The 27,276-nt window shown below is 38.2% G+C and overlaps 1 protein-coding gene across 1 annotated transcript; it reads right to left on the bottom strand.

The window, feature by feature from the left end:
* Positions 1-702: 702 nt before the first annotated feature.
* LOC134221847 (uncharacterized) lies at positions 703-26,967 on the bottom strand. Its single transcript, XM_062701022.1, has 10 exons — positions 26,873-26,967; positions 26,022-26,805; positions 25,814-25,968; positions 25,411-25,755; positions 24,447-24,451; positions 9,399-9,659; positions 1,976-2,597; positions 1,759-1,921; positions 1,341-1,430; positions 703-1,270 (listed from the first exon to the last, which is right to left on the bottom strand). Exons 1-10 carry the CDS (start codon positions 26,953-26,955, stop codon positions 1,181-1,183), a joined length of 2,598 nt encoding a protein of 865 aa, XP_062557006.1. The 5' UTR covers positions 26,956-26,967; the 3' UTR covers positions 703-1,180.
* Between the last annotated feature and the right edge of the window lie 309 nt (positions 26,968-27,276).

A 27,276-nucleotide genomic window follows, 5' to 3' on the forward strand; every position in this document is an offset into this window, starting at 1 on the left:
GTGTGCAAGAAGACGGTGTGTGGCAGCGAAGTTTTCCAGACAAGTGGAATCTTCTCAGACATTGTTTTGTCAATTTTTACTTTTTTTGTTATAAATAATCAAACAGGGTTGTCAGAACAAATAAGTTCAAAGATATTCTCACCACTACTGTTAAGTATTGCCAAAATCCAATTAATTTTAGCATCACCATCTTCTTCTTCTTCTTCTTCTATGGCTCTACATTCCAACTGGAACTTGGCTTGCTTTTCAACTTTGTATTCTATTAGCATTTCCTCAGTTATTAAAGAAAGCTTTTCTATGCCCGCCATTGTATGAGTATGTATCTTGTGTTGGTAAGTACAATGGATACACTATGCCCAGAGTGTCGAGAAAGTTTCCAACCCGAAAAAATTCTAGACCGGACCGAGAATTGAACTCACCATATCCGGATTGGCAATCCTACGCCTTTGTTCGCAAGGCTACTGGAGACCCCCATGAGGATCATCATACCAAACTTCAAATGTTGATCTTTTGAAAAAATGTAAGAAATTAACCCTTCCTTAAAACAGTCTATTTTATGCGCAATTTGATCTAAACCCATGGACGTTTTAATTGTTATAACATAGGTGTTTGCTCGGTCGGGAAACTTCAGTTGGGTCATAAAAAGGTCATCAAAATAAAATTCACAATTTTCGGTGGAGTTTGGTGATGGGACATAAACAACATTTATATCAAGAATATTTCTACTTAGAATTAAATAACATTGTCAGCAATATTCCAACATCGGATTGGCTTGCCATGATTTATTATTCTTCCACTTCATTGCTCTTAATCAGATGAGAGAATATTTCAAATACTTAAACTTGCTAATTTTTTCAACTCTTTGCATTAAACAAATACAAGTGGCTAAGAATTCTGTTCTTACTCCACACACTTGTCTTAAGAATTAGTACTATTCCATTTAATTCCACCATTTTGCCACTTTACAGATGCGCATTTCGACATGACAGTACAGCTTTCAGTGTTCCGTACACGTAATTGACTCGACCTCTACATATATTTGAATTGAATTAAATGCAGATAAAAATATCATGCACTTCTATGAATGTTTCACATATTTTGCATAATATCTCTATCAAATTTAATTTATTGTATTTTTATAAAGTTTTTGATGGTTAATAAGCTTACTTTTATCAAGTATTTAGGTACAGGGATTCTGATCTCCATTTTTCTCCTCTGCGTCATTCACTTGTAGTAGCACTAACTCATATGTTACTATTGTGCCCGATATCTGCAAAAAAAAGAAAATCAATTTGAAATTGTGTTGGAAAATCCCAAAGGAATTCGTAAGATCATATCACCTTCAATATTAATTTTCGTGTTAGATGGAAAAATCTAAATCCTGTTAATGCCACTGTTTCATTCTCCATTTGCTGATGGAACCGTTGAACCTGCGAAGATGAGAAGTGAAGAACAATGTCATAATCTTTTTCAGCAGCCATCTCTGGAAAGATTTGCGTTAAATATGTTGGATAATATATCGTCTACAGTAGCACGTTCGTTAAGGTGAAAAGTATCAGTCAAGACCCATTATTTATGGATTTCTATCCTATGTGTTGCGTTTGTTTAAAAACGCGATTAACGCTATAGTCGAAAAATACTGAACTACAGCTGAATTTTTCAAAAGTTGATAACAAAAAAAAAATATCAATAAAAACCTAACACAACAATAAAATGAGAATAAGCTGCCACTTTGCTATGGCGTCATAAAAATATTACCTCTTTGGTGTAAAATTGCGTAGGAAGCGTTCTGAATGTTGGCAAAATTCGTCTTGACTCATCATGAATAGCTGCCGCATAGACTGCCACCATCACCATACGCGTCATTAGATGACCCAGAGAATACCACACATAGATAGCCACTATGATACCGGGATATGGTCTGCAAATTTTTCATGTTGTAGCTATTCATGCTTCAATTAAACACTTAACTTACTTCAAAACTCCAATCAATTGAATACAGATGAAAAACATATTGTTCGCAAAGGATGTTACCACCAGAAAAGATACATTCCGACCGATAACGTGCACCAAATTGCACGCCCTCTGATGGTGCTTACGGTAGTCGTGCCAAAATATTTCCGAATGGTATTGGGCCTTCGAGTTCAGTATGATCTCGTTTACGTGGCGTAGATTTTGGCGCAATCCGATGCTCAGCACAATCAAAAACAGGTCCACATAGTTCCAATAGAAGGTCAAAACCGAAGTCACAACTTGGGCCACAAATCCCACGTAAATGTCGTACGCAATGAACGAAAACATTTCCGGAAACGCCTGCATCAGATGAGCCTCCAGCAAATCTTGGATGCCGCACTGGTAGGCCCGATAAAGTCCGGAGGGTTTCGCCAAAGCGTGCTCGAATAAGGCACTCAACATCAAAGTGGTCATAATGGTTATCACCTTCCGACGAACCTTCCGGTTACTGGCCGTCAGTTGCGGTCGAAATGGTAGACTGTGCTCGGTGCTTTCCCATTCCGTCATCATCGCAGTCCATCTGCGGGCCAATACGGTAAAGCCGATCGTAATCGTCAGATTGATGGTGAAGAACATCCAGGACACTGTGAGAAATAAAATCAGTAAGAAATAAGAAATTTACAAAACTGGAGTATTATGGAAGGGTTATTTGGCAAGCGTTATTCTATGATCCTGATGCTGAATTTATAAACGAATAAATAAATCACATAGGTAAAAAACGTGCACATTTCTTTGAACTTCTCCAAGCTTTTAGTAATTTTTTTATTTTCTGTGAGTATTGGCAACTTTTTTGACGCCCAGGCAATTTTTGTTAACTTCGGAGCTAATATAGAGGGTCATTCCATATGAAGTGACCGAGAAAAAATGCAAACGTGCAATCGACTTTCTTAGAATTGAATGAAATTTTGACCAATTGTTTATGTATGGGCTATACCCCAAAAACCAAAATTTCGTGGTGATTGGACCTCCCCACGATTAATTAGACCATCCCCCTTTTCGGACAAATGTTCGAAACTTATCATATTGTTTTGTACATATCTCTGGAACTGTGAGCACTATAATGAATGTAAGGTAACCATTCGAAAGAAGATTTTCCAAGGAATTTATAAAAAAATAATTTGTTGATGTGCAGTGTTGCCAAATGAGCAATTTTTAAGTTTTCGTGTGAAAAATGCATTTTTTACCCAATGAGTATATTTTTATTCAGGAAATAACCTCACCAACGTGTTCTTTGACCATTTTTACATTGGAAACGCTTAAAACCCCGAGGTACTATGTTCCGATTTTGAGATACAGGATTTTAAAAATGAAAAGTCCTTTTTTCACTGTGAACATTGTAGATTTTTTTATTGATTTCCGAACATACACACATATACGCATTGACACATACATAACACACATTCACAGCTCGATTGGTTGCTTCCCCACTTACAGCATCGCGTTTGAAATTTATATGGAGATTAGTATGGAAAAATATATTTTTTGCATTTTTGCTCCTAGCGGCTTTATTTTATCGTTAATTCAATCATCTGACTCAATACTGAGAGATGCTGAAAGAATTTGCTGAAGAATAAGCATTGCTGGAAATATTAGAACACTTTGAAGATTGATTATTGAAATCATATGCAAGAAATCAATGTTTCTGCCAGCACTATCTGGTTAACTGTCCTTACTATGTCTGAAACTCTATTATGCATATGTACAACATGTGATAGATTTAGTTCGGAAAAGGTATTGGAGGGTAACCGCCGCTTCTTTGGGCTTTGATCCCACTGTCCTTGTTAGACGGAAAAACCATTTCTCTTTCAGGAATTTTCCATTAAAAATTGATCTGAATAACTACAATTTGTTCCTCAGCACTAAAAGATTAAAAAATTTGAAAGAACACTCAGTTGAATTATTGGTACACGTAGTTTGGCAGTTCTGGTAGAATCAACAATTCTAGTTGTCGTTCCAGCAAGGCTTCTTCTTCGGCAAAGATTTTCGGCCTCCTTAGGGTCAACTATTAAAAATTAAAACAATATGTCCCATGGTTTACGAAAATCTGAATTCTCTAGGAGTATAAAATGCAAAAAATATAGCGAAAGTATATTGGCCGTTAAACAGAAAATATTATTCATTTATTTTAAAAATACAGCAAATAAAATCATTATCTCAAAGAAGACCTTTTTTATGATGTTTGTTATTGGTCTACTATTTTCATACTTTGATAATATACACACACAGTTGACAATTTTTGATTACATGGTGAGTTAGAGAGAGCTCATGGCTATCGTCAAATCACATTTACGTGCTGTGAAGTGTGGGTTTGATAAAGTAGTAGTAAGCTAAAAACTTTTCGTGGATAATTCTGCTCTAGTGGACTAGTATTGACATTAAAGTCTTCTCCCTTTTATATGGCTACAAAATACGTTTAAAAATTGCATCCAACGTTTTTCGCCATTTTCAACCCTCTTACCTCCCACAAATCACTAACCCTCTCCTTCTGTACGTACAAATACCATTTACATAATGATTTGCCTTTTCATACATTATTTTTCCACAATAACATAGTAAAAGTCTACTTCCTTATGAGCTAATTTATTTTTACCTTTCTCGTACACTAAGTGTACCGAACTGCTTTATGTTCGCTCCAAAAACAATCTTTTTATAGAAGGCGGGAGACCCATAGTGTTGTATACCAATCGACTCAGCTCAACGAATTGAGGTGATGTCTGTGTGTGTGAGTAAAAAAGTCTCATCCACTATTTAGGGGTTTGCCCTTAACCGATTTGTTCGCACCATGTTGCATTTTACAGGAAATCCTGGCCCATTGTTTCCTATTAAAATTTTACTGGTTGGGATTATGGGCTCGAAAGTTATGGTCAAAATACTATTTCTATAATGCACGAGAAAGGCACCATTACCGCTAGGTAAATTAATCAGGGTTTTTTAGATAACCATATCGTTTCTTTTGTCGTAATTGCCTCTCGTATGTTTTTCCTTTGTTGTTTTTAAGAAAATGTTTGTTTAACGGTGATGAAATTCTTGTTTTATTTCTATGTCCCGTAACAGTAAGGAAACAAGAACTTCATCAATGTTTTCATCATCGTCATAAATTTAGTATTATTCGCTACTGTGATACTGTATTCCCTAATCCAGATTGAAACACGAGTCTTTCGTTTCACTTAATCTAACATTATTTTGTAAGAATAAAATAGTATAAAGATTTCGGCTCCGTAATGCTCAACGGCATAAGAGCCGAGAGCTTTCGAAATTAATAAATGTTCTATAAAATTTAAAAAAAATCTTCCCATAGCAGGTGAAATAATATAGTATCTATGTGAGTAATAGTTTAATAGTACGCTCTGCAACAATACAGAAAAGCTATTCCTTCCAAAGTGACTACGTTGCCAAGTACATTATTTTCTATTCATAGGCTCAAGTTACATGTTTTACAATTTATTTGAAGAAAACAATATCTTCGAATTCTTGGCAATTCCATAAAAGGTAAAGGTTCAGTATGCATAACAAAATCTTATGTGATTGATAAGTTCCATATGAATCATATAATATTCAGAACTCCATAACTCGAGAACGGCTCATAGTACCTAGGGGTTTCGAGTGTTTCTTAAACAACATTTTCTGGAGAACACGATGCTGGTGTTATTTTTTAAATAAAAATATACTCATTGGCAGAAAAATACGATTTTATACTTAAAACGCAAAAACAATAGAGTTGGCAACACTACTCAAAATCGATATTTTTATCAAAAAGTTTGAAGAATTCTCTTCAAAATGCATAAAAAGAAGTTATTTGTAGCTTAACAACTGTCCGAGATATGAGTTGTTCAAAAATATGGTTTTTACAAATCGTCAAAAACGGGGGGTGCTCCCATTTGCCGAGGGGTTGTCCAATCATCAAATAAATTTGAATTTTTACATATAATCGATAGATAAACAAATCCACGAAATTTGATTAAAATCGGTGAAAGTCGATTACAAGTGGTTCGGTCACTTGGTATGGAATGACCCAGCTCTAAGAAAATCATTGAAATTTTATTCGATTTGGGTTTGAATTGATCTTTATCACGATTTGGGCTTCGGAATAAATTTTGATCCAATTTAATCTCGATCTGAATTAGATCGAAATTTAAAAGCTGATTGGAGCAGGATTGAATTGAATTTGGATTATGGCCATTTTGATCGGATATGCATTTGGATTACGATTAGTTTGTGGTTGACATGGATTTTGATATAATTTGGTTTTGTACTGACTTCAGATTAAGATCGGAAAAAAATTGGTTTGTATTTGAATAAGATATGGATTTGGATTTTAATTAGATGTGGATATTTTTGACTTGGGTTTAAATTGGATTTGAATTGGTTTTAGAATAGATTTGGATTTGATTTTGATTGATTTTGAATAAAATTCGGATTGGATTAGCATTGGATTTGAATTGGATTTGGATTGGATTTGGATTGGATTGGGATTGGATTTGAATTGGATTTGGATTGGATTTGGATTGGATTGGGATTGGATTTGGATTGGATTGGATTTGGATTGGATTTGGATTGGATTTGGATTGGATTTGGATTGGATTGGATTGGATTGGATTTGGATTGGATTTGGATTGGATTTGGATTGGATTTGGATTGGATTTGGATTGGATTTGGATTGGATTTGGATTGGATTGGATTTGTTTGATTGGTTTGGATTGGTTTGGATTGGATTTGGATTGGTTTGGATTGGTTTGGATTGGTTTGGATTGGTTTGGATTGGTTTGGATTGGTTTGGATTGGTTTGGTTTGGATTGGTTTGGATTGGTTTGGTTGGTTTGGATTGGTTTGGATTGGATTTGATTGGTTTGGATTGGTTTGGATTGGTTTGGATTGGTTTGGATTGGTTTGATTGGATTTGATTGATTTGGATTGGTTTGGATTGGATTTGGATTGGTTTGGGATTGGTTTGGATTGGTTTGGATTGGTTTGGATTGGTTTGGATTGGATTTGATTGGATTTGGATTGGATTTGGTTGGTTTGGATTGGTTTGGATTGGTTTGGATTGGTTTGGGATTTGGATTTGGATTGGTTTGGATTGGTTTGGATTGGTTTGGATTGGTTTGGTTGGATTTGATTGGTTTGGATTGGTTGGATTTGGATTTGGTTGATTGGTTTGGATTGGTTTGGATTGGTTTGGATTGGTTTGGATTGGTTTGGTTGGTTTGGATTGGTTTGGATTGGTTTGGATTGGTTGGATTGGTTTGGATTGGTTTGGATTGGTTTGGATTGGTTTGGATTGGTTTGGATTGGATTTGGATTGGTTTGGATTGGTTTGGATTGGTTTGGATTGGTTTGGATTGGTTTGGATTGGTTTGGATTGGTTTGGTTTGGATTGGTTTGGATTGGTTGGTTGGTTTTGGATTGGTTTGGTTGGTTTGGATTGGTTTGGTTGGTTTGGATTGATTTGGATTGGATTTGGATTGGTTTGGGATTGGTTTGGATTGGTTTGGATTGGTTTGGATTGGATTTGGATTGGTTTGATTGGTTTGGTTGGTTTGGATTGGTTTGGATTGGTTTGGATTGGTTTGGATTGGATTTGGATTGGATTTGGATTGGTTTGGATTGGTTTGGATTGGTTTGGATTGGTTTGGATTGGTTTGGATTGGTTTGATTGGATTTGGATTGGATTTGGATTGGTTTGGATTGGTTTGGATTGGGTTTGATTGGTTTGGATTGGATTTGGATTGGTTTGGATTGGTTTGGTTGGTTTGGATTGGTTTGGTTTGGTTTGGATTGGTTTGGTTGGTTTGGATTGGTTGGTTTGGATTGGTTTGGATTGGATTGGATTTGATTGGATTTGGATTGGTTTGGATTGGTTTGGATTGGATTTGGATTGGTTTTGGATTGGTTTGGATTGGTTTGGATTGGTTTGGATTGGTTTGGATTGGATATTGATTGGTTTGGATTGGTTTGGATTGGTTTGGATTGGTTTTGATTGGATTTTGATTGGTTTTGATTGGGTTTGATTGGTTTGGATTGGATTTGTATTGGTTTGGATTGGTTTGGATTGGTTTGGATTTGATTTGGATTGGATTTGGATTGGTTTGGATTGGTTTGGATTGGATTAGATTGGTTTGGATTGGTTTGGATTGGTTTGGATTGATTTGGATTGGTTTGGATTGATTTGGATTAGATTTGGATTGGTTTGGATTGATTTGGATTGAGTTGGATTAGATTTGGATTGGTTTGGATTGGTTTGGATTGGTTTGGATTGGATTTGGATTGGTTTGGATTGGATTGATTTGGATTGGTTTGGATTGGATTTGGATTGGTTTGGATTGGATTGGATTTGGTTTGGATTAGGTTTGGATTGGTTTGGATTGGATTTGGATTGGATTTGTATTGGATTTGGATTGGTTTGAATTGGTTTAGATTGGTTTGGATTGGACTTGGATTGGTTTGGATTGGATTTGATTGGTTTGGATTGGATTCGGATTGGTTTGGATTGATTTGGATTGGTTTGAATTGATTTAGATTGGTTTGGATTGACTTGGATTGGTTTGGATTGGATTTGGATTGGATTGATTGGATTTGGCTTGGATTTGGATTGGATTTGGATTAAATTTGGATTGGATTTGGATTGGATTTGGATTGAGTTTGGATTGGATTTGGATTGATTTTGGATTGGATTTGGATTGGATTTGGATTGGATTTGGATTTGGATTGCATTTGGATTGGATTTGAATTGGATTTGGATTGGATTTGGATTGGATTTGGATTGGATTTGGATTGGATTTGGATTGGATTTGGATTGGATTTGGATTGGATTTGGATTGCGGGACTGAAAGTATGTTTTAATTTTTTTCTCATGATTTTTTTTTTGTTTAAATTAGTATTTTGGCCATTACATACTTCTGAGCCCATGGTCTAATCAGGCCAATTTATGATAGAAAATTCCTCATATGATGCAACTTATTGAGAGTTATCAATGAGTGCCAATAAGTTCGCCGATCTGGCCAATTTTTAATAGGAAGCAATGGGAAGGATTAATTCGTTGAGCTGATTCGATTGGTATATAACACTATGAGTCTCCGCGAGCCTTCTTGAAACTAGTGCAAAATATACATAATCTGAGAAGCAGCCCAAACCGACAAACTATGATAAAATGTATCGGTTTTCCTTATCTGCAGTTGCGGTCATTTGGGGTTTTAGCAGGTGCCATAAACATCTCTTATATATCGTCAGTTAATACAAAGATAATTCGCTCACTAATTATTCCATTTATCTCTGCCATTAAGGTCAGCATTTTTGTTGGAGAAGATGTTTAATTTCTTCAATGAAAATATGCAATCTCCATTTTTTCAACTAGAAAATAACACTTGAAAAATAAATTTACAACTCACAAATCTTCGAAAATTCCACTCCAGTCGTCCAGAACGTGGCCAACGAAAAACCGGACATGATCGCACCACCCAATTGAAATGTCAACGTGTAAAACATCCGCATGGAGCACCATTCGAACCGAATGCGTTCGGCCAGGGCAGCTCCGTATCCCAGCACCGGAAATATGGCGAACACTTGACCCAGTATTATCACCGGCCGAAACACTGCCTGATAGCTACCCTCGTGGTCCAGATTGACATGCCGGTGACGGTGAAATTCTCCTATTTGAAAACAATTTTTAAAGCTTGTTATTGGGTTAGCACAAGTTTGCGCGATATCTCACTTTCATACGGAGGCAAATCATCCACCTTAGGGCGAACGAAAATCACTCCTCCTGTGTCGTTTTTCCGAAAATTACTGGGCATTTTGACGAGCTTTAGGCGTGGAACTCAGACCAGCGACTGTTTCCTGTTCAAGTTTTGAAACATCCCAAAGTCCGTAATAAGCTCATTAAAGTTCTATTTACTTTCTCCAAGTGACAATCGGCCACCGAAAAACACCTCCGAGAGTGCAAGGACAATGACTTGGCAGAGATGATTTGCATTACAATTTTGTTTTCCATTACACGCTGGATTCTCGCTGACGCACTGTGACCGTTCAAATAGATTACCAGGGGAGTAATCCACCTAGCAAAACGAAAAATCTAGATCTATACAAAAATATTGGTTATTTTGGATAAACATTAACTGTGTAATTGACATTAATTTCTTCGAAATTAATTTAAGCAAATTCATAAATAATTTGGACACTTGTGTGTATGATGTTCCTTGGAATACTTCGCTTTGAAAAAAAATCACGCGAACGATTTTTAGGACTACCGTCGTCGGGGGTGACAATGGGTCAAATGGGGGTGAGAATGGGCCACTGTTTCAACTACTTAGAATGCTTGTACATAGAATGGATTGAATGTGTCTTAGGGCAAGAAGATTAAAATATAAGAGACCTTTTTGAGCGATTTTACTCTACGACCTACAGGCTGCCGGTGAGAGCGATGACCCACTCCCATTGTTACCCCCGGATGGAGGTAACTGTATTACTGTCTGATCATAGTTGGATATGTTTTAAAGCGATTGACAAGTTTACCCTTTGCATCCCTTAAGTAGTCGTTGATTAAATTTTCCGAGCTCTACCAATATTTATCTCTGACAAAGAATGATCCGGGCATGGTTCTTATATTTGGTTTGTATTCATCTAGGATCCGGGTTTTTGGTTCGAAGTATTTTCAAGTATTTTATGAAATCATTTTTTTCAAGCAGCTCCCTTACCAATTTCATCGGGAGTTTCCACACAAATCTTTCCTAAATTAAGTTCATTGTTTACTTTGGTAGTTTTTTTACACGCTTATTTTATTTATTACTAGCTGATCAGACTCTGCCTTACCCGGGTTGATAAGTTGATTTTCAAAAGTCAAAAATGGTTATATTCGAAATCTCTTAAATTTTTGGAATTCTCCTAAGGCTCTTCAACAATAATATTTTTTTAGGAATCCACAGTATCAATATATGCATAAGCAACACATAAATACAATCTAGGTGGGGCATCATGTCTTTCAGAATACCAAAATGAAAAGTACAAGCAAAAGCAAAATTGTTAATTGCGACCGCAGACAATTTTTTGTTCATTCATTTTGATTGACTAATTGTGTCTTTGACGGTTACTTGTCCTATTGTGTAACAAACACTGATGCAATCAGTGGCCGCCACCACTGTGGGTGGAAAAACCAAAATGAAGGATGAATCCTTCATTCTGTTATTTTTCTCTCTATACCGACTGACACAGTGACGGACGGGAGGACGATCTACCATACCCCCCGCTGTGCCCGCTCTCCTTCCGAGGAAATAAACACAAGTAGCATAAAATCCCTCCTTACCCCATAATGAGATACAATAATTCCGTTGATAGTCCCATCAGTGTCAGCAAAAGGGCGAAGAATGACGATGATGCGCTGCTAACCGTTGAGAAAAAGTTTTTGCTTGAAGTGGGTTCTCGCTTTTGATTTGCTGCCACACGCCAACGATCACATCGCAGGACGTAAATAGACGGTGACGGGCCATATTTCGAGAAATCTGAACTGCTCGAGTGATGACGGTTTTTGTCGTTCGTACATAATCAATGATGACAGTTTGGGCGGAAATTATGGGTTTGGCCAAACACGAACAAAGTGAAATATCATTAAAATGATATAAAATTAAGTATTTGAAAGCATATTGATAATGTGCTTTGAAGTGGATGACGATCAAGACAAGCTTTCGTAAACGCCATGGTTCCATAAATTTAATATCTTCATGTGCTCCAAAGCTGATGGTTAGGAATCTGGACAAATATCATAAGGAATGCTGAGAACTATTGAAAAAGATGAAGAAATTCTCGCGGCGTTGATAAAAATCCTCTTACTGCTGAGGTAACCTGTCCAAATACCCAGGCCTCGTCGTTGACGTATTTGATTTTTTTAATGTAATTCAATTTTGACGTAAAATTTTCGATGTAACTAAAAAACGACGTAAAAACCGGACAGGATGAATCCCGCTTTCAGCAGCGGGGTTGGGGGCATTCGGATTTTCTTCTTTCATGCTTTAAAATACATTTTCAGATGCAACATATCAAATTTTATTTATTCAAGACGCATTTTATTGTATCCACAAATACTTATACAATATTGACCCAATTTTGTCACTCCCCGATTATGTCTATTCATGATTTTCTCATGTCCCGATCAATGTTTTTTCAAGGGATCAAGGTTGTTTCAATCTGTCAATTTGATGATTTAGTCATCTTGAATTTTAGTATGGCAGAACCAGCGAGTTTGTTTACGTTTTGCACTGTAAATTAATTGTTTACTCCCGCGATCATCTCTCCCAGCTACTAACGAAGTAGTTGAAACTTGACATAACAAACTTGGTACGAATTTAATCATGTTAACGATTTTGCTCAACCAAAAATAGAGGAGGAATACCTCCGGAAGTTCCTTCGGGAATTCCTCCGGAAGTTCCTCGAGGAATTCCTCCGCAAGTTCCTCCGGAAGTTCCTCCGGGAACTCCTCCGGAAGTTCCTCCGGAAATTTTTCCGGAAGTTCCTCCGGGAATTTTTCCGGAAGTTCCTCCGGGAATTCCTCTGAAAGTTCCTCCGGGGCTTCCTCCGGAAGTTCCTCCGGGGCTTCCTCCGGAAGCTCCTCCGGGAATTCCTCCGCAAGTTCCTAGAGGAATACCTCCGGAAGTTCCTTCGGGAATTCCTCCGGAAGTTCCTCGGGGAATTCCTCCGGAAGTTCCTCCGAAAATTCCTTCGAAAATTCTTCCTAGAATTGTTTCAGATATCCTCCGTTTATTCTCCCAAACATTCCCCTGGATCGTTTTTCTGGAATTCGTCCAAGAACTCATTCGGATATTCCTACAGGAGTTTCACCTAATATTCTTTCTGGAATTCCTTTGGATTTTTCTCCTGAGATTTTTCCGAATATTCCTCCAGGATTTCTTCAGGATATTCCTCCAGAAAGTCAGCCGGATATTCCTCCAGGAATTTTCTCTCTAGAATTCTAAGAGGATTGTTAGAGGAATTCCTGAAGAAATATTCGGGGAAATTTGTGGAAAAATATCCGGAGGAATTCCTGGTGGAAATCCACAAAAAAAATCTGGAGGAATTCCTGGAAGTATATCCGCATAAATATCTGGGGAAATATTCAAAGGAATTCTTGAGGGTATATAAGGAGGAATTCCAGGAGGAATATTTGGAGGAACTCCTGGAGGAACATCTGAATTAATTCTTGGAAGAATACCCAAACGAATTGTTCGAGGAATATCCGATGAAATTTCTGGAGAAATTCCTAGAGAAATATCCGGATGAATTCCTGAAGGAATATCCGGAGAATTTCCTGGAAGAATATCCGTATGAATCTTCAGAAGAATTGCTAAAGGAGCTTTCGGTGGAATTCCTGGAGGAATATTGGGAGGAGTCTCTATACGAATATCCATACGGTGCCCTGAAGGAATAAACGATGTAAAGGCTCCCCCAGACCTAAGCGATTTCATCGCTGCGACGGCGACAACTAGTCGCCGCGATTCTATCGTTCGGTCGCTGCCAGCAATGTTCTATTTACGCTTCCATACCAATGGCGACAGAATCGCTGTCGCCAAGCGATAGAATCGCGTCGCGACTGTCGCATCGCGTGTGTTTGGGGGAACCTTATAATTTGGAGGAATTCCTGGTGGAATATTCAGAAGAACTCCTGGAAGAATATCAAGAGAGATTGCTGAAGAATATCCGTTGGTATTATCCAGAGGAATTTCTGGAGAAATATCTGAATGAATTTCTGGAGAAACTTCCGGAGGTATACCTGGAGGAATCTCCGGATAAATTTCTGATAGAATATCCACACGAATTCCTGGAGGATTAAAATTAAAATTAAAATTCGGAGCAACTCCTGGAGGATAATTCGGAGCAACTATTGGAGGAATCAATTGTCAAACTAGATACAAAATTGATCGCTCTCATCGCTCTTTTGTATGGAATTTGGAAAACTTGGTTGAAGTAAAAAGACTTCCCTTCAACTTCCGAAGGAGGCAAAATTCCTGGATGAAATTTTGGAGGAATTCCTGTAACTAGGAGCTTCAAGAGGGACTCCTAGGGCACTTCCGAAGATATTCCTGAAGTAACTATCAAAGGAATTTCTGGAGCATCTTCCACAGGAATTGCTGGAGACACTTACGAAGAAACTTGTGGAGGAATTTGCGCAGGATTTTCATGAATTCCCGAAAGAATTTCTGGAGTGATTTCCAAAGAAACTTTCGAAAAATTTCTGAAGGATTTTCCGGAAGAAATCATGGAGAAACTGAAGAAAACCTGGACGAACTACAGGATGAATTTTTGGATGACCTTCTAGAGGAATTCTTGGAGGAATTTCTGTAGGAGCTTTCGAAAAGATTCCAGGAGGAATATCCGGAGGAAATTCTGTTGAAATTTTCAAAAGAAAGAAAGAAAGAAAGAAATTAAAATTAAAATTAAAATTAAAATTAAAATTAAAATTAATATCAAAATTAAAATTAAAATTAAAATTAAAATTAAAATAAAATTAAAATTAAAATTAAAATAAAATTAAAATTAAAATTAAAATTAAAATTAAAATTAAAATTAAAATTAAAATTAAAATTAAAATTAAAATTAAAATTAAAATTAAAATTAAAATTAAAATTAAAATTAAAATTAAAATTAAAATTAAAATTAAAATTAAAATTAAAATTAAAATTAAAATTAAAATTTAAATTTAAATTTAAATTTAAATTTAAATTTAAATTTAAATTTAAATTTAAATTTAAATTTAAATTTAAATTTAAATTTAAATTTAAATTTAAATTTAAATTTAAATTTAAATTAAAATTAAAATTAAAATTAAAATTAAAATTAAAAATAAAATTAAAATTGAAATTAAAATTAAAATTAAAATTAAAATTAAAATTGAAGTTAAAATTAAAATTAAAATTAAAATTAAAATTAAAATTAAAATTAAAATTAAAATTGAAATTAAAATTAAAATTAAAATTAAAATTAAAATTAAAATTAAAATTAAAATTAAAATTAAAATTAAAATTAAAATTAAAATTAAAATTAAAATTAAAATTAAAATTAAAATTAAAATTAAAATTAAAATTAAAATTAAAATTAAAATTAAAGTTAAAATTAAAATTAAAATTAAATTAAAATAAAATAAAATTTAAATTAAAAATAAAATTAAAATTAAAATTAAATTAAAATTAAAATTAAAATTCAAAATAAAATTAAAATTAAAATTAAAATCAAAATTAAAATTAAAATTAAAATTAAACTTAATAAAAATTAAAATTAAATTTAAATAAGTTGAAAAGCAGGCCATGTTCCTGTTGGAATGTAGAGCTATTGAAGAAGAAAAAGAATACTTTAAACTTAAATCTTTAAAAATCAAAAAATCACATTTTAATTTTTTACACTTTTTGGTATGTTTGTTTCCCTTAACAGCCCTCCTCACACAATAATTTTTACGACGGATGAAACAACCCTGGCCTTTATCATGAATACAATTTTCTATTTTGTGCTCAATCTGATAACAATTTATCCAAAACATTATACTTAGTATACCTTCCGGTCAAGTAGCGCTCTCCACGGTAATTGTTTGACGGATCAGCTCCAGAATTGGTCACCCAGAAACTTTTGTTTCGCAAGACGCCAGATCAATATCAAAGACATTTTTCACTGTAATAAAACCAACCATTGAGCAATTTGGCAGGTGGTTTAAAACTGTCGCCGTTCAGAACTTACCTTTGAAATCGAAAATCCGTTCCATTACCGTCATGTTTTGATGACGGTGACGGCAAAGCACAATCTGTTTTTTTTTCGCTGGCGACCAGCCACAGTTACCTACCCGAATTAATTGTGTTGGAATACAATCATTTTATTGATCACTAACCACTTTCTTTTTCGCGGAGGAACACATTTTATACTTTTCTCTGAAGGTACACATTTCTTTTCAAATAGAACTTGATTCATAGCGTGTATATCTGCGACTTTGCCTGCGGCCATAGGCGGCCATCTTCTTGCTGCAGCAAAAGAAAATTATCTGCCGAGCTGTCAGTTGAGGATGTTATTTCAGATGCGATTTCGCATCGTCGCGCTGTAAAAATACATAAAATTTTACGCAATGAGCTGCTTTTAGAGGTAGTATTAAGTTTGATTTGCAGCCTGCATGATGTGCATCATTTTGAATGTAGTTGAATGCGCAGTTATACGGGTAATCTTCTGTCAATTTCACGCAACGAATAAAATGTTTGGGTTGATCAGATATTACAACGAGCAATGTAATAAGACATTGGTTAGATGTGAAAATACATGAAATCTATTATTACATAGAATTTTCGGATACGTTTACGGTAGCTACGTCCCAGCATATTAATATTTTTTTTTGCTGTGCTAAGAATGCTAATGGCTCGAGCAAGTTGCGGGACGAAAAAACGACCACTACGGAATCCAAATTGTTCCTTGAGCAAGACGTTGTTTTCTACACGCGATACTCACGCTTCAACGGGTCTGCCGATGACAATCAACCACCACCTAAGGGTTGCGTACTCAGCTGCTAGTCTGGGCACTGTTGACCTTCTGACATTGGCTAGACTGAGGGGGTTCTGCTGCAGATGAGACAAGCGAGCATGGGTGGACTTCCTGGCTGTCAAAGGGTAGAAAGCTGAAACAACTGGCGAGGCGATGTTCGCGTCCTCTACGATATCTCACGACGAGTAGAGCAACGTTGGCTCGAGTTCTTAGTGTTTCGACGCTTGACCAACCATCAACATCTCGACATGGGGAGGAGATTGAAGCAGCTATCCGAAACATAAAATCCAATAAGGCTCTTGGAGTCGATCGCATTTCAGCAGAGATGTTCAAAGCTGACCCCATGCTATCTGCGCAAATGTTGCTTCAACTATTTTTCAATATAGGGGAAACCTCAACTTTTCCGGCAGATACGAGGCAGGGCGTCTTAGTGGAGGTCCCGACTGTGTATAACAATTGCGGAGCATGCTACTGTACATCGTTAAAGTTTGTGCAAAATTATCCTAAAGCGGATACAGGAAAATATAGACACGACCCTTCGAAGGCAGCAGGCAGTATTCCGCCTCGCAAGATCATGTGTGGACCATATTATAACGCTCCGTATCATTCTGGAGCAGGTCAACGATTTCCAAGAATCCCTCTATTTGGTATTCATTGACTAAGAAAAAAACTTTCGAACGTCTATTACTATGCTGCCGTAATCTGAAAAAGTGACGTATGCGCCAAATTACAACCTTCATGTTCTCCATTTTTCTGTTAAAGAGCACGATGAGCACTATTCGTTATAGGGTTGAATTTTGTTGCTCTCCAGAAATACGCGCCCATAGTTGATATTGTCAACAACTCAACGTTGAGAGTGTCATCCAATACGACAGCTCTGCATTCAAAGCGGCTACTCGCCACAATGTGAAGCAATTTATATTGCGAACGGCTGGCAAGGGAAGCAGCAATAGCAGAACAGCGTTTGATACATGAAGCACATTCCGTCTGTTGAAGTTACGAAATGTGATTTACTCACGGGCTCCAGAACTTTTTATAGGAGGCCCGGAGACACATAGTGCTATATATCAATCGAATCGACGCAGAATTCTGCCCCTTTGTTTCCTATTGAAAATTGGTCAGTTCGGTCTAAGGGATCGAAAGCTATGGCCAAAATACAAATCTATACGAAAAAATCGCGTAAAGAATTATCACTTTTTTTTCAGTCACTGGTCCTCAACTTCAAACTGCTAGCAAAAAATTGCATTCAACGCAGAATCCTGTCCCATTGCGTTCTGTTGAAAAATGGCCGGATCGGACTATGGGCTTAGAAGTTATGACCAAAATACTATTTATTGTGAAAAAGAGTTTTAAAAAGTTTAGCTCACTTTTTTGGCACTTATTTATTATTATTTATTCAGACTAAGGCCGAAGTGGCCTATAAGAGTCTTCTCCATTCGGCTCGGTCCATGGCTACACGTCGCCAACCACGCAGTCTACGGAGGGTCCGCAAGTCATCTTCCACCTGATCGATCCACCTTGCCCGCTGCGCACCTCGCCTTCTTGTGCCCGTCGGATCGTTGTCGAGAACCATTTTCACCGGGTTACTGTCGGACATTCTGGCTACGTGCCCGGCCCACCGCAGTCGTCCGATTTTCGCGGTGTTAATGATGGATGGTTCTCCCAGCAGCTCATGCAACTCGTGGTTCATTCGCCTCCTCCACGTACCGTCCGCCATCTGCACCCCACCATAGATGGTACGCAGCACTTTCCTTTCGAAAACTCCAAGTGCGCGTTGGTCCTCCACGAGCATCGTCCAGGTCTCGTGTCCGTAGAGGACTACCGGTCTAATGAGCGTGTTGTAGATTGTCAGTTTGGTACGGCGGCGAACTCTATTCGATCAGAGCGTCTAGCGGAGTCCAAAGTACGTACGATTTCCAGCCACTATGCGTCTCCGAATTTCTCTGCTGATATCATTTTCGGCAGTCCCCAGTGAGCTCAAGAACACAAATTCTTCTACCACCTTAATTTCGTCAGGTGGGTGGCTCACATTGTCTTCTCTTGAACCCCTTCCTATCATGTACTTCGGCTTCGACGTGTTGATGATTAGAATTTATTAGGCAAAGATATTGGCATTTTACTGGAGTGCTGTATGGGTGAATTTATTTCTTTTCAAAGGTAAAAGAAACGAAATTTGCTCAAACCCCACTTCAGAGAAATGCTAATAACTTTGCCGGGTAACTCTAATCTTCTCGCGGTTTTCTGCATAACATTCTGTATTAAACTCTTCAAGATCTGAATGAGTATCATAGTTCTTCATCGTAAGTTGTGCCGTCCAACTGCAATTCACTGTTTTTGGATGTTTCTGCATACATTTTCGCATATAAACTTCTAACGAGATTAGCACCGCCTAAAAGTTGACCGATTTGGCTAAAAAATTTTCCATAGCATCAGGGCATCAAATAGAACCGAATAAGAGGGCGGCCCATCAAAAAAATTGAAAAAAGTTTTTCCCATACTAATTTGAGCCACCCTGCCTTACACATATCGGGTTGTGGTACGTGTCCCTTACGTGAACGGTTCAACTGCTCATAGAACTTTCGCGGTACGCGGTACAGTTGCTCCATCTCTTAAAAGTCTCGATTTTCCTGCTGGCGCTTTTTCCTCCGACAAATCGAGTTTTGTCTGTTGTTTGTTCCGCGTCCGTTTATATCGTACCTCATTCGCCTTCGTGCGGTGTTGCAGCAATCTCGCAATCTCTCTTGCGCTGCTACCAATGGCGGATCGAATATCTCTCTTCGAATATCTCGAATATCTTCCGTTGGGAGTGCCACTTCCAGCTGCTGCGCGTAGCCCAATGTTAAGCCGCGGTGGACGACTTCGACGCGTGTTGTACACCGTCGAGAGTTTTTAGCGCAGGCATACTTCAACGAGGTAGTGGTCGGATTTAATATTCGCACTACGGCAAGTGGGGCTCTACTTAGCCGTGCGGTAAGACGCGCGGCTACAAAGCAAGACCATGCTGAGGGTGGCTGGGTTCGACTCCCGGTGCCGGTCTAGGCAATTTTCGGATTGGAAATTGTCTCGAAATCCCTGGGCATAAAAGTATCATCGTGTTAGCCTCATGATATACGAATGCAAAAATGGTGACTTGGCTTAGAAACCTCGCAGTTAATAACTGTGGAAGTGCTTAATGAACACTAAGCTGCGAGGCGGCTCTGTCCCAGTGTGGGGATGTAATGCCAATAAGAAGAAAAAGTCGCACTCACGACGGCATGACATGACCAATTTACCCCCTATAGCAGCGGTTCTCAACCTGGGGTACATGTACCCCTGGGGGTACCTTCGCTGGCCCAAGGGGTTACCTCTGAGTAAAATGCGCAATGGCGGATGTGTAAAAATTTCAATAAAAACTTTTAATAAAGTTCTGATAATTTTTGATTCTAAAACTTTGTAGTGTACATAATATGCATGGTTTCAGAAAATCAAAGACTTTTGAATCCTGATTTTTCCAGCCGACACAGTCACTGCCAAAAATATCGATATAAGATATATGTGTCGCCGTTATAATTTTTTGCAATAGCTCCACCCTAATATAATCGATATCAAACCACACATAAATTACATAATTTCTAATTTGAGACCACACATAAAGTTTATTTGGATATATATTTTATTAGCAGTTCGCGTGGAGAATGGTTATGTGTGCGCTGATATACATCATAAGTTAAATCTATGGATTTTTGCCAATAAATATGTGTGGATTTTTTGTAGTGGTGTATAAAGAGCTGTGGGACAAAAGATCAAAGGCACAAAACGTCGAATAAACGAATTTAGATAAATCTTCAATGCAATCTACCTGATCGAGACAAAATGTTGAGTAAAATATTTCTGAATTAAAATCAAGAATCTAAAGACGGAAGCCCCCATTTGAGAGACATTAAGGCTTTTTTTCTGGAAAGCTTAGTAGCTTCGTTGGCAAATGTTTGGAAGACTTCTTTTAAAAGACTTGGAACCTTTTTTTTTTTCAAGAGGCTTGGGAGCCTTCTTTCACGAGTCTTAGTAGCCTGGTTCTTTCAAAAGGCTTTTGATCCTCCTTTCAAGAGCCTCGAATGCCGCTATTCAAAAGGCTCGGAAGATGTTCATCACAACTGATCCATCCTTTGACAAAAATATTCAACCTGTCCCTGGAACAGGGTGTATTCCCAAAGGGGTGGAAATCATCGTACATGTTTCCGATTCATAAAAAAAGGGGATAAACGCAATATTGAAAATTATCGTGGAATAACTTCACTTTGTGCTTGTTTCAAAGTACTTGAAGTCATTGTCAACGACTCATTATTCGCAGCCAGCAAACACTACATATCATCTGACCAACACGGCTTTTATCCAAGGAGATCGACATCCACAAACCTCATTCCATTCACGTCTACTTGTCTTCGAAGTATGGACTCCGGAGCACAGGTCGATGTGATATACACGGATCTCAAGGCTGCATTTGATCGTATCGATCAACAAATTCTGCTGGCTAAGCTGAATAAGCTCGGAGTGTCTGAATTACTAATTCGTTGGTTCAAATCCTACCTCACCAACCGCGCGCTCTGCGTTAAAATCGGCACAGTAAGTCGTTTGAATTCACGAACCCATCAGGTGTACCCCAAGGCAGTAACATAGGACCCTTACTATTTTCCATATTCATGAATGATATCGGATTCACTATTCCACCAGGATTCCGTTATTTTTATGCTGACGACGTCAAAATCTTCATGATTATACGCTGTATCCAAGATTGTCTACTACTCCAGAATCTGGTAAAAAAGTTCGAGGAATGGTGTTCTACAAATTTCCTAACACTGAGTGTACACAAGTGTAATGTTATTACCTTCCACCACAAAAAGACCCCAATACTCTACCAATACGTGATGCATGATACAAATCTGCAGCGTACCAGCAGTGTACGTGACCTGGGTATAATTCTGGATTCCAGTTTGTCCTTCAAGCAGCATTATGTAGATATCGTCGCAAGAGCCAACAGACAACTTGGTTTTATTTTTAAAACTGACGAGTTTCATGATCCTCTTTGCCTTAAGGCTCTATATTGCTCACTTTTTCGGTCAATATTAGAATTCGGCTCGGTAATCTGGTGTCCACACCATTCTTCCTGGATTAGAAGATTAGAAGCCGTTCAAAGAAGATTTGTTCGGTACGCCTAACGTAATCTTCCATGGAATGATCCAACAAACCTCCCTCCTTATGAAGAACGCTGCCAGTTGGTCGGTCTAGAGACCCTCGAACAAAGGCGATCTATCACTCAGGCGGTGTTCGTTGCAAAAATTTTAACCGACGAGACCGACTGCCCTGAAATCCTGAATCAACTGAACTTCTATGCCCCGGAGCGGACACTCCGGTCCAGGAACATACTCCAGCTAGAAGGTCGATCATGCAATTATGGCATGCACGACCCCATACGGTTTATCTCAGCACGCTTCAACGAGTTCTACGCACTGTTCGATTTCAACGGCATCTCGTCCACCATGTTCCGGAATAGAATTAGAAGAGAGTTATTAGTCCAACTTCGTAGCAATCATCGTCAGTAATAAGTTTTTGTTGTTAGTAGAGAGATAATTGTTTCAGAATGCTATGTTTTATTTAGAATGTGTTGTTTGTATATTTGTGCACTGCATGTTAAATTCGTTCAAGAAAGATGGCCAACAATGTCAACTCAAACCGGCTTTTTCCCTCATAAAAAAAAAACATTAAGGCTTCAAGCCAGATGGAATAAATACCAATAAATAAATAAATAAATAAATAAAAGCCTCTTTTCAAAAGGCTCAGAAGCCTCTCTTCAAGGGGTTCGGAAGCCTTCTTGCAAGAGGCTCGGAAGCCTCTTTTTAAAAGGCTCGGGAGCCTCTCTTGAAGAGGCTCGGAAGCCTCCTTGAAAGAGGCTCGGATGCCTACATTCAAGAGGCTTGGAAGTTTTCTTTCAAGAGGCTCGGAAGCCTTATTTCAAGAGGTTCGAAATAGACTTGAGTGCCTCCTTTAACAATTCTCAGAAGCCTCATTACGAGGCTTAGAATTCTTCTTTTAAGAGGCTTGGAAGCCGCCTTTCAAGAGGTTCCAAACCTCATTTCAAGAGGCTCGTAAACTTACTTTCAAAAGGCTCGCAAGCCTACTTTCAAGTGGCTCGGAAGTCTCGCTTCATCAGCCGTAGAATTTTTCTTTCAAGGGGCTTGGAAGTCTCCTTTCAAGAGGCTCGGATGCCTCCTTTCAAGAGGCTCTCTTTAAGAAGCTTGGGAGTATCCCCTCAAAAGGCTCGGAAACCTTCTTTGAAGAGGTTCGGAAGCCTTGTTTCAAAAAGCACGGAAGCCTCTTTTTAAGAGGCTCGGAAGTCTCCTTTCAAAAAGCTTGAAGAGGTATGGAAGCCTTGTTTCAAGTAGCTTCCTTTCAAGAGGCTATGAATTCTTCTTTCAGGAGGCTTCCAAGCCTCCTTTCAAGAGGCTGAGAAATCTTCTTTCAAGAGGCTCGGAAGCCTCCTTCCAAGAGGCTCGTAAACCTATCTTCAAGAGACTCGTGAGCCTTCTTTCAAAAAGCTCGGAAGCCTACTTTCGAGAGGCTCTCTTTAAGAGGCTCCCTACAAGAGACTCGGAAGCCTCCTTTAATGATGCTCAGACACCACCTTTTTTTATTCCATTCTTTATTTGGTAGGCATTCTGTGTTTCTTAACCGCTACTGTGCCGAGATCTACTGTGGTATTCTGCTGTACAGAATCCACACAAAATCTATTTTTAGATTTCCATTATTCATTATTGTTGCCGTTGTTGCCAGTCCATCTCATCGTGAGTCCATTGTGTCCGTTTGTCCATGTCGTCCATCCGATGATCGTTGCTTTGTTCGGTTGCCATTTACACGGGTAACGTTGGAGGAATGCCTCCGAGAAAACAAGTTGTCAGTCGTCATCAGGCAGCCGTGACGCTAAGGCGCGTACCCCAAACGCCACCGTATAGGCTGCGTATCCGGCGACTGACGAGGGTTTGGTGAAGGGGCTGGGAATCGAATCCATTACCATCCGCTTGTAAGGCGAACGTTTAGCCAACTACGCTACGGGACCCCCTTTACGCCACCTTTTAAGAGGCTCGAAATTCTTCGTTCAGGAGGCTCGAAAGTGTGCTTTCAAGCTGCTCGGAGAGTTCATTTCAAGAAGCTTAGATGCCTTGTTCCAAGAAGCTCGGAACCTCCTTTAAAAGGCTCGGAAACCTCTTTCCAGGAGTTTCTTTCAAGCCTCTCAGAAGCCTTCTTTCAAGAGTTTCAGAATTATTCTTTCGAGTGGTTTGAAAACCTCTTTTCAAGGGGCTGAGAAGCGTCCTTTCAACATGCTCAGAAGCCGCCTTTTAAGAGGCTCGAAAAGCTCCAAAAGTCCTCAGTATTGTTGGTATTGTATTGTATTGTTGGAAGCTTGATCTATAAACGTAATTTGAATTAAAAAGTTTCACGGAATAACAAACATTTCAGACAACTCTTTGGAGAACCATATATCCCGTTAGTTGTCAGGTCCGTTTTGCATATATCTTAAGAGTTACGCTTATTTTTATTTACGAAAAAATATGGGAGGTACCTCCAAAAATTAAAAAGTTCACACGGGTACCACTAAAGAAAAACTTTGAGAACCGCTGCCCTATAGAAACATATTTTCCAAATCGCTCCTAAACTCAGGAAAATGTGAAAAAAATCCTTGAATCAACCAGTACCGCTTCATAATAAGCAAAATGAACGATGTGAATCATATTGAGTTTCAGAATTACGAATTCGAAGATTTTATTTTAAAGGATCTGTACTAAAAATTACGCTAGAACCAACATAGGGGAAATTGGGGCAAGATCGCCTTATGGGGCAAGATAGTCAACGTTTAATAACAATAATGTAAAAGGGCTATACAACTGAGAAACGCACTTTGACAACCTCACTTGTTCTTGAAATATTGATTTAAGATGGTTTAGTTAGAATTCGAATTTTCTTATAATTTTGTAGTTTAATAATTTAAGGTATGAAGTCAAAATTATTAATTTTTAGCACAAATTGATACTTACCAAGGGTTTTATATAACTATAGCCTATCTACATTAATAATTTGAGGAGATTCACAGTAATTATGATTGATAGGATATAAATCTTTGAATATATGTCAACTTGGGGCGGTATTGCCAATTATGAACAAGATTAAGAATCTCCTAACGCTTAAATACATTTAAAAAATCTTCAAAACAGTTTCTGTCTGTAGACAAATTCAGATATTGTCGTACAGCCAGTGGTCATGACCATTGTTGCAACTAATCAACATGGAATACGACATCTTCAAACAAAACATCATTTGAACATAATCCCTAGAAGTGCAAGAAATGTGTCACCCGTTCTAAATAAATTTAGAATATTTTCGATATATTGTTTGGTCCTCGCTCGTCTTGCCCCGAGGGGGTAGCCATATCGCCCCATATAATAAATATAGGCATCATAAAAACACTTTTTTTAAAACAGTTTATAGGATACTGAAACGTTATTAATCGGTGTTAATTGATACTTACGTCAAAGACAGGTCATCATAAAGGTGTTTCATGAACAAATCAGCAGAATTCGAAGGATTTCGAAATTTTACAAGGGTTACTGCTTAAGATGGCCATCTGGCCACAGTTTCCCCTACTTTGGTTCGCTATAAAACAGGAGGAAACAAGTCTCCCAAGGAATCAAGTCTTCGCATCTTTCCTGATTATTGCACTCACAGTTACAGTAGTAAGTAACGGACTTGAAAAAAAATCTTTATTTAAATATTCTTTCTGATCTTGACATTACAAATTGCCAACCAAGCCAGCATTTTCCTGCTCGTCATACAAGTAGTAAGCAAACTTCATTTTTCCATAAAAACTGTTAAATCTACGTTCGCTTCAACTTGCACAAATCGTGGTCCGGCGAATCGTCCTGATGGAACTGAATCAGCACTAGCTCGTAGGTAATGATCGATCCCGTGACCTTCAGTACCAGCTTGCGGGTCATGTTGAAGAACTTCATCCCGGTCAGAGCCACCGTATCGTTGATGACCTCTTCGGCGAAGCGTTTTGCCTCCACACACCAACCATCGCGGGGTATTGCTCGGAGAACTTCAAACGGTCGCTGCGATTCGTCGTTGATCGCTGCCGTGCACATTGATACGGCCAAAGTACGCCCGATCAGGAATGCTAGCCCGAACCAAAAATACACGGTATGAATTAGAGTTGGATGGGTGCTGAAATAAATGTTGCATGAATGGGGTTGAGTAACATGGAACGCGTTTCACAAAGTACCTTAAACTATTCAGGATAGAGGCACAGATAAAGAATAAGTTATTGGATATAGATAACATGGTAATGATACAAATCGCATCATCAGTAAATTGCACTAGATCACAAATATTGCGGTAGTTTTGCCGTTGATCACCCCAAAATTGTTCTGTCATTTTCTGAAAGAGTCGTTAATGAAGTTACTAATCTCAAAACGAATCAACCATATTACCTCTCGCTTATGAATCATCAAATGATTATTGATTCGGCGGAATGTGTGAGATAGTCCTATGCTTACAATAATAACGAACAAGTCGATATAGCTCCAAACAAAAGTACTTATCACGTTGATAAATTTCACTACAAATCCTCGAATTTCTGAATACTCAAAGTAGTAAAATACGAACAAGAAGTTGGACTTGAAATACAAATTAACTGGGTTCTTCATGTTCGGACAATTCGGAGTGTAGTACACGGCAGCAACAATCGACAACAAGTGCTCCATCAGTGAAAGCGTAATTACAAGAATCGAAATCATTTTGATCTTGTTTGCCAGTTTCCCACGCTCCAGGATATTACTGCTCTGGGGCAGCAATTGCTCCACTTTGTGCCATTTTCGCATCAGTGCCGGCCACTTTTGAGCCACCCGAATGAAACAGTACATTCCGTAGAGGTTGTACAAATAGAAAAACACCCCTGTCAATCGAGAAAAGTTGAAATTCTTCTCAGCGAACCGGAGCGTGCTCGTTGCTGCCAGGAACGCGGTTCCTATGCAAACACCGTAGGAGTAGAAGATTCGCTTGCTCATCCAAGAAAAGTGCAGTTTTCCTGTGTCCTTCTGACCGATCCCGCAAACCGGCATTATTGAGAAAAGCTGAGCCGTTATTAGCAGACCAGAAACGGCATCATGGAACGACCCATCGCGGATCCAGTTTTCCCGTGTTGCACGTTGTGGGAAATTGAACCGTTTCAGGAAAGATCGGTGGTGCTTACTTTCAACGAGTTCGCCGTTGAATCTTAAATTGTAAGAAAAATAAGATACGATAATTGTTTTTTACCTTCAGGTCTATGGGTTGAATTCACCTCAATATTTTGTCTGTTTGGCGCGCGATCAAACCCTGGGGGAAAACTTTTTTCGCCATAGTGGAAAATTTCCTCATGTGCATTGTAGACCATCGCAATCGGTTAGCCCACGGGAAAACACTGAACAGGAACAAGACCCTTCGCATTCACTATTCTTTGTGGAGACATATTCAATCCGACCGTGTAGGTGCATGGGAATCGAAACATCTGCAGTGGATATATCATATAGAAAAGAAAACAACAGCCCACCAGGTTTATCACGCAAAAAGGTTTGCAAGGAAAAAACCGGTGGGCTTGGTACGTAAACAGCTATAATCAGCGAGTACAGGGGATGGACAAAATAATTAGGATAGGCAAATTTTGGGTAAAATTAGATGTGTTGTAACTACCTTAGTTATCATCCG

Source organism: Armigeres subalbatus, chromosome 3 (assembly GCF_024139115.2).
Source record: "Armigeres subalbatus isolate Guangzhou_Male chromosome 3, GZ_Asu_2, whole genome shotgun sequence".
Taxonomy (NCBI): Eukaryota; Metazoa; Arthropoda; class Insecta; order Diptera; family Culicidae; genus Armigeres; species Armigeres subalbatus.

Bases quoted from the DNA above. Each gene is read 5' to 3' on its own strand.
- LOC134221847 (XM_062701022.1), bottom strand. From the start codon at position 26,955: ATGCACATGAGGAAATTTTCCACTATGGCGAAAAAAGTTTTCCCCCAG. The intron at 26,806-26,872 runs GTGAATTCAACC...TTACAATTTAAG, and splicing joins CAAACAGACAAAATATTGAG to ATTCAACGGCGAACTCGTTG. The intron at 1,271-1,340 runs GTGATATGATCT...TTTTTTTTGCAG, and splicing joins CACGAAAATTAATATTGAAG to ATATCGGGCACAATAGTAAC.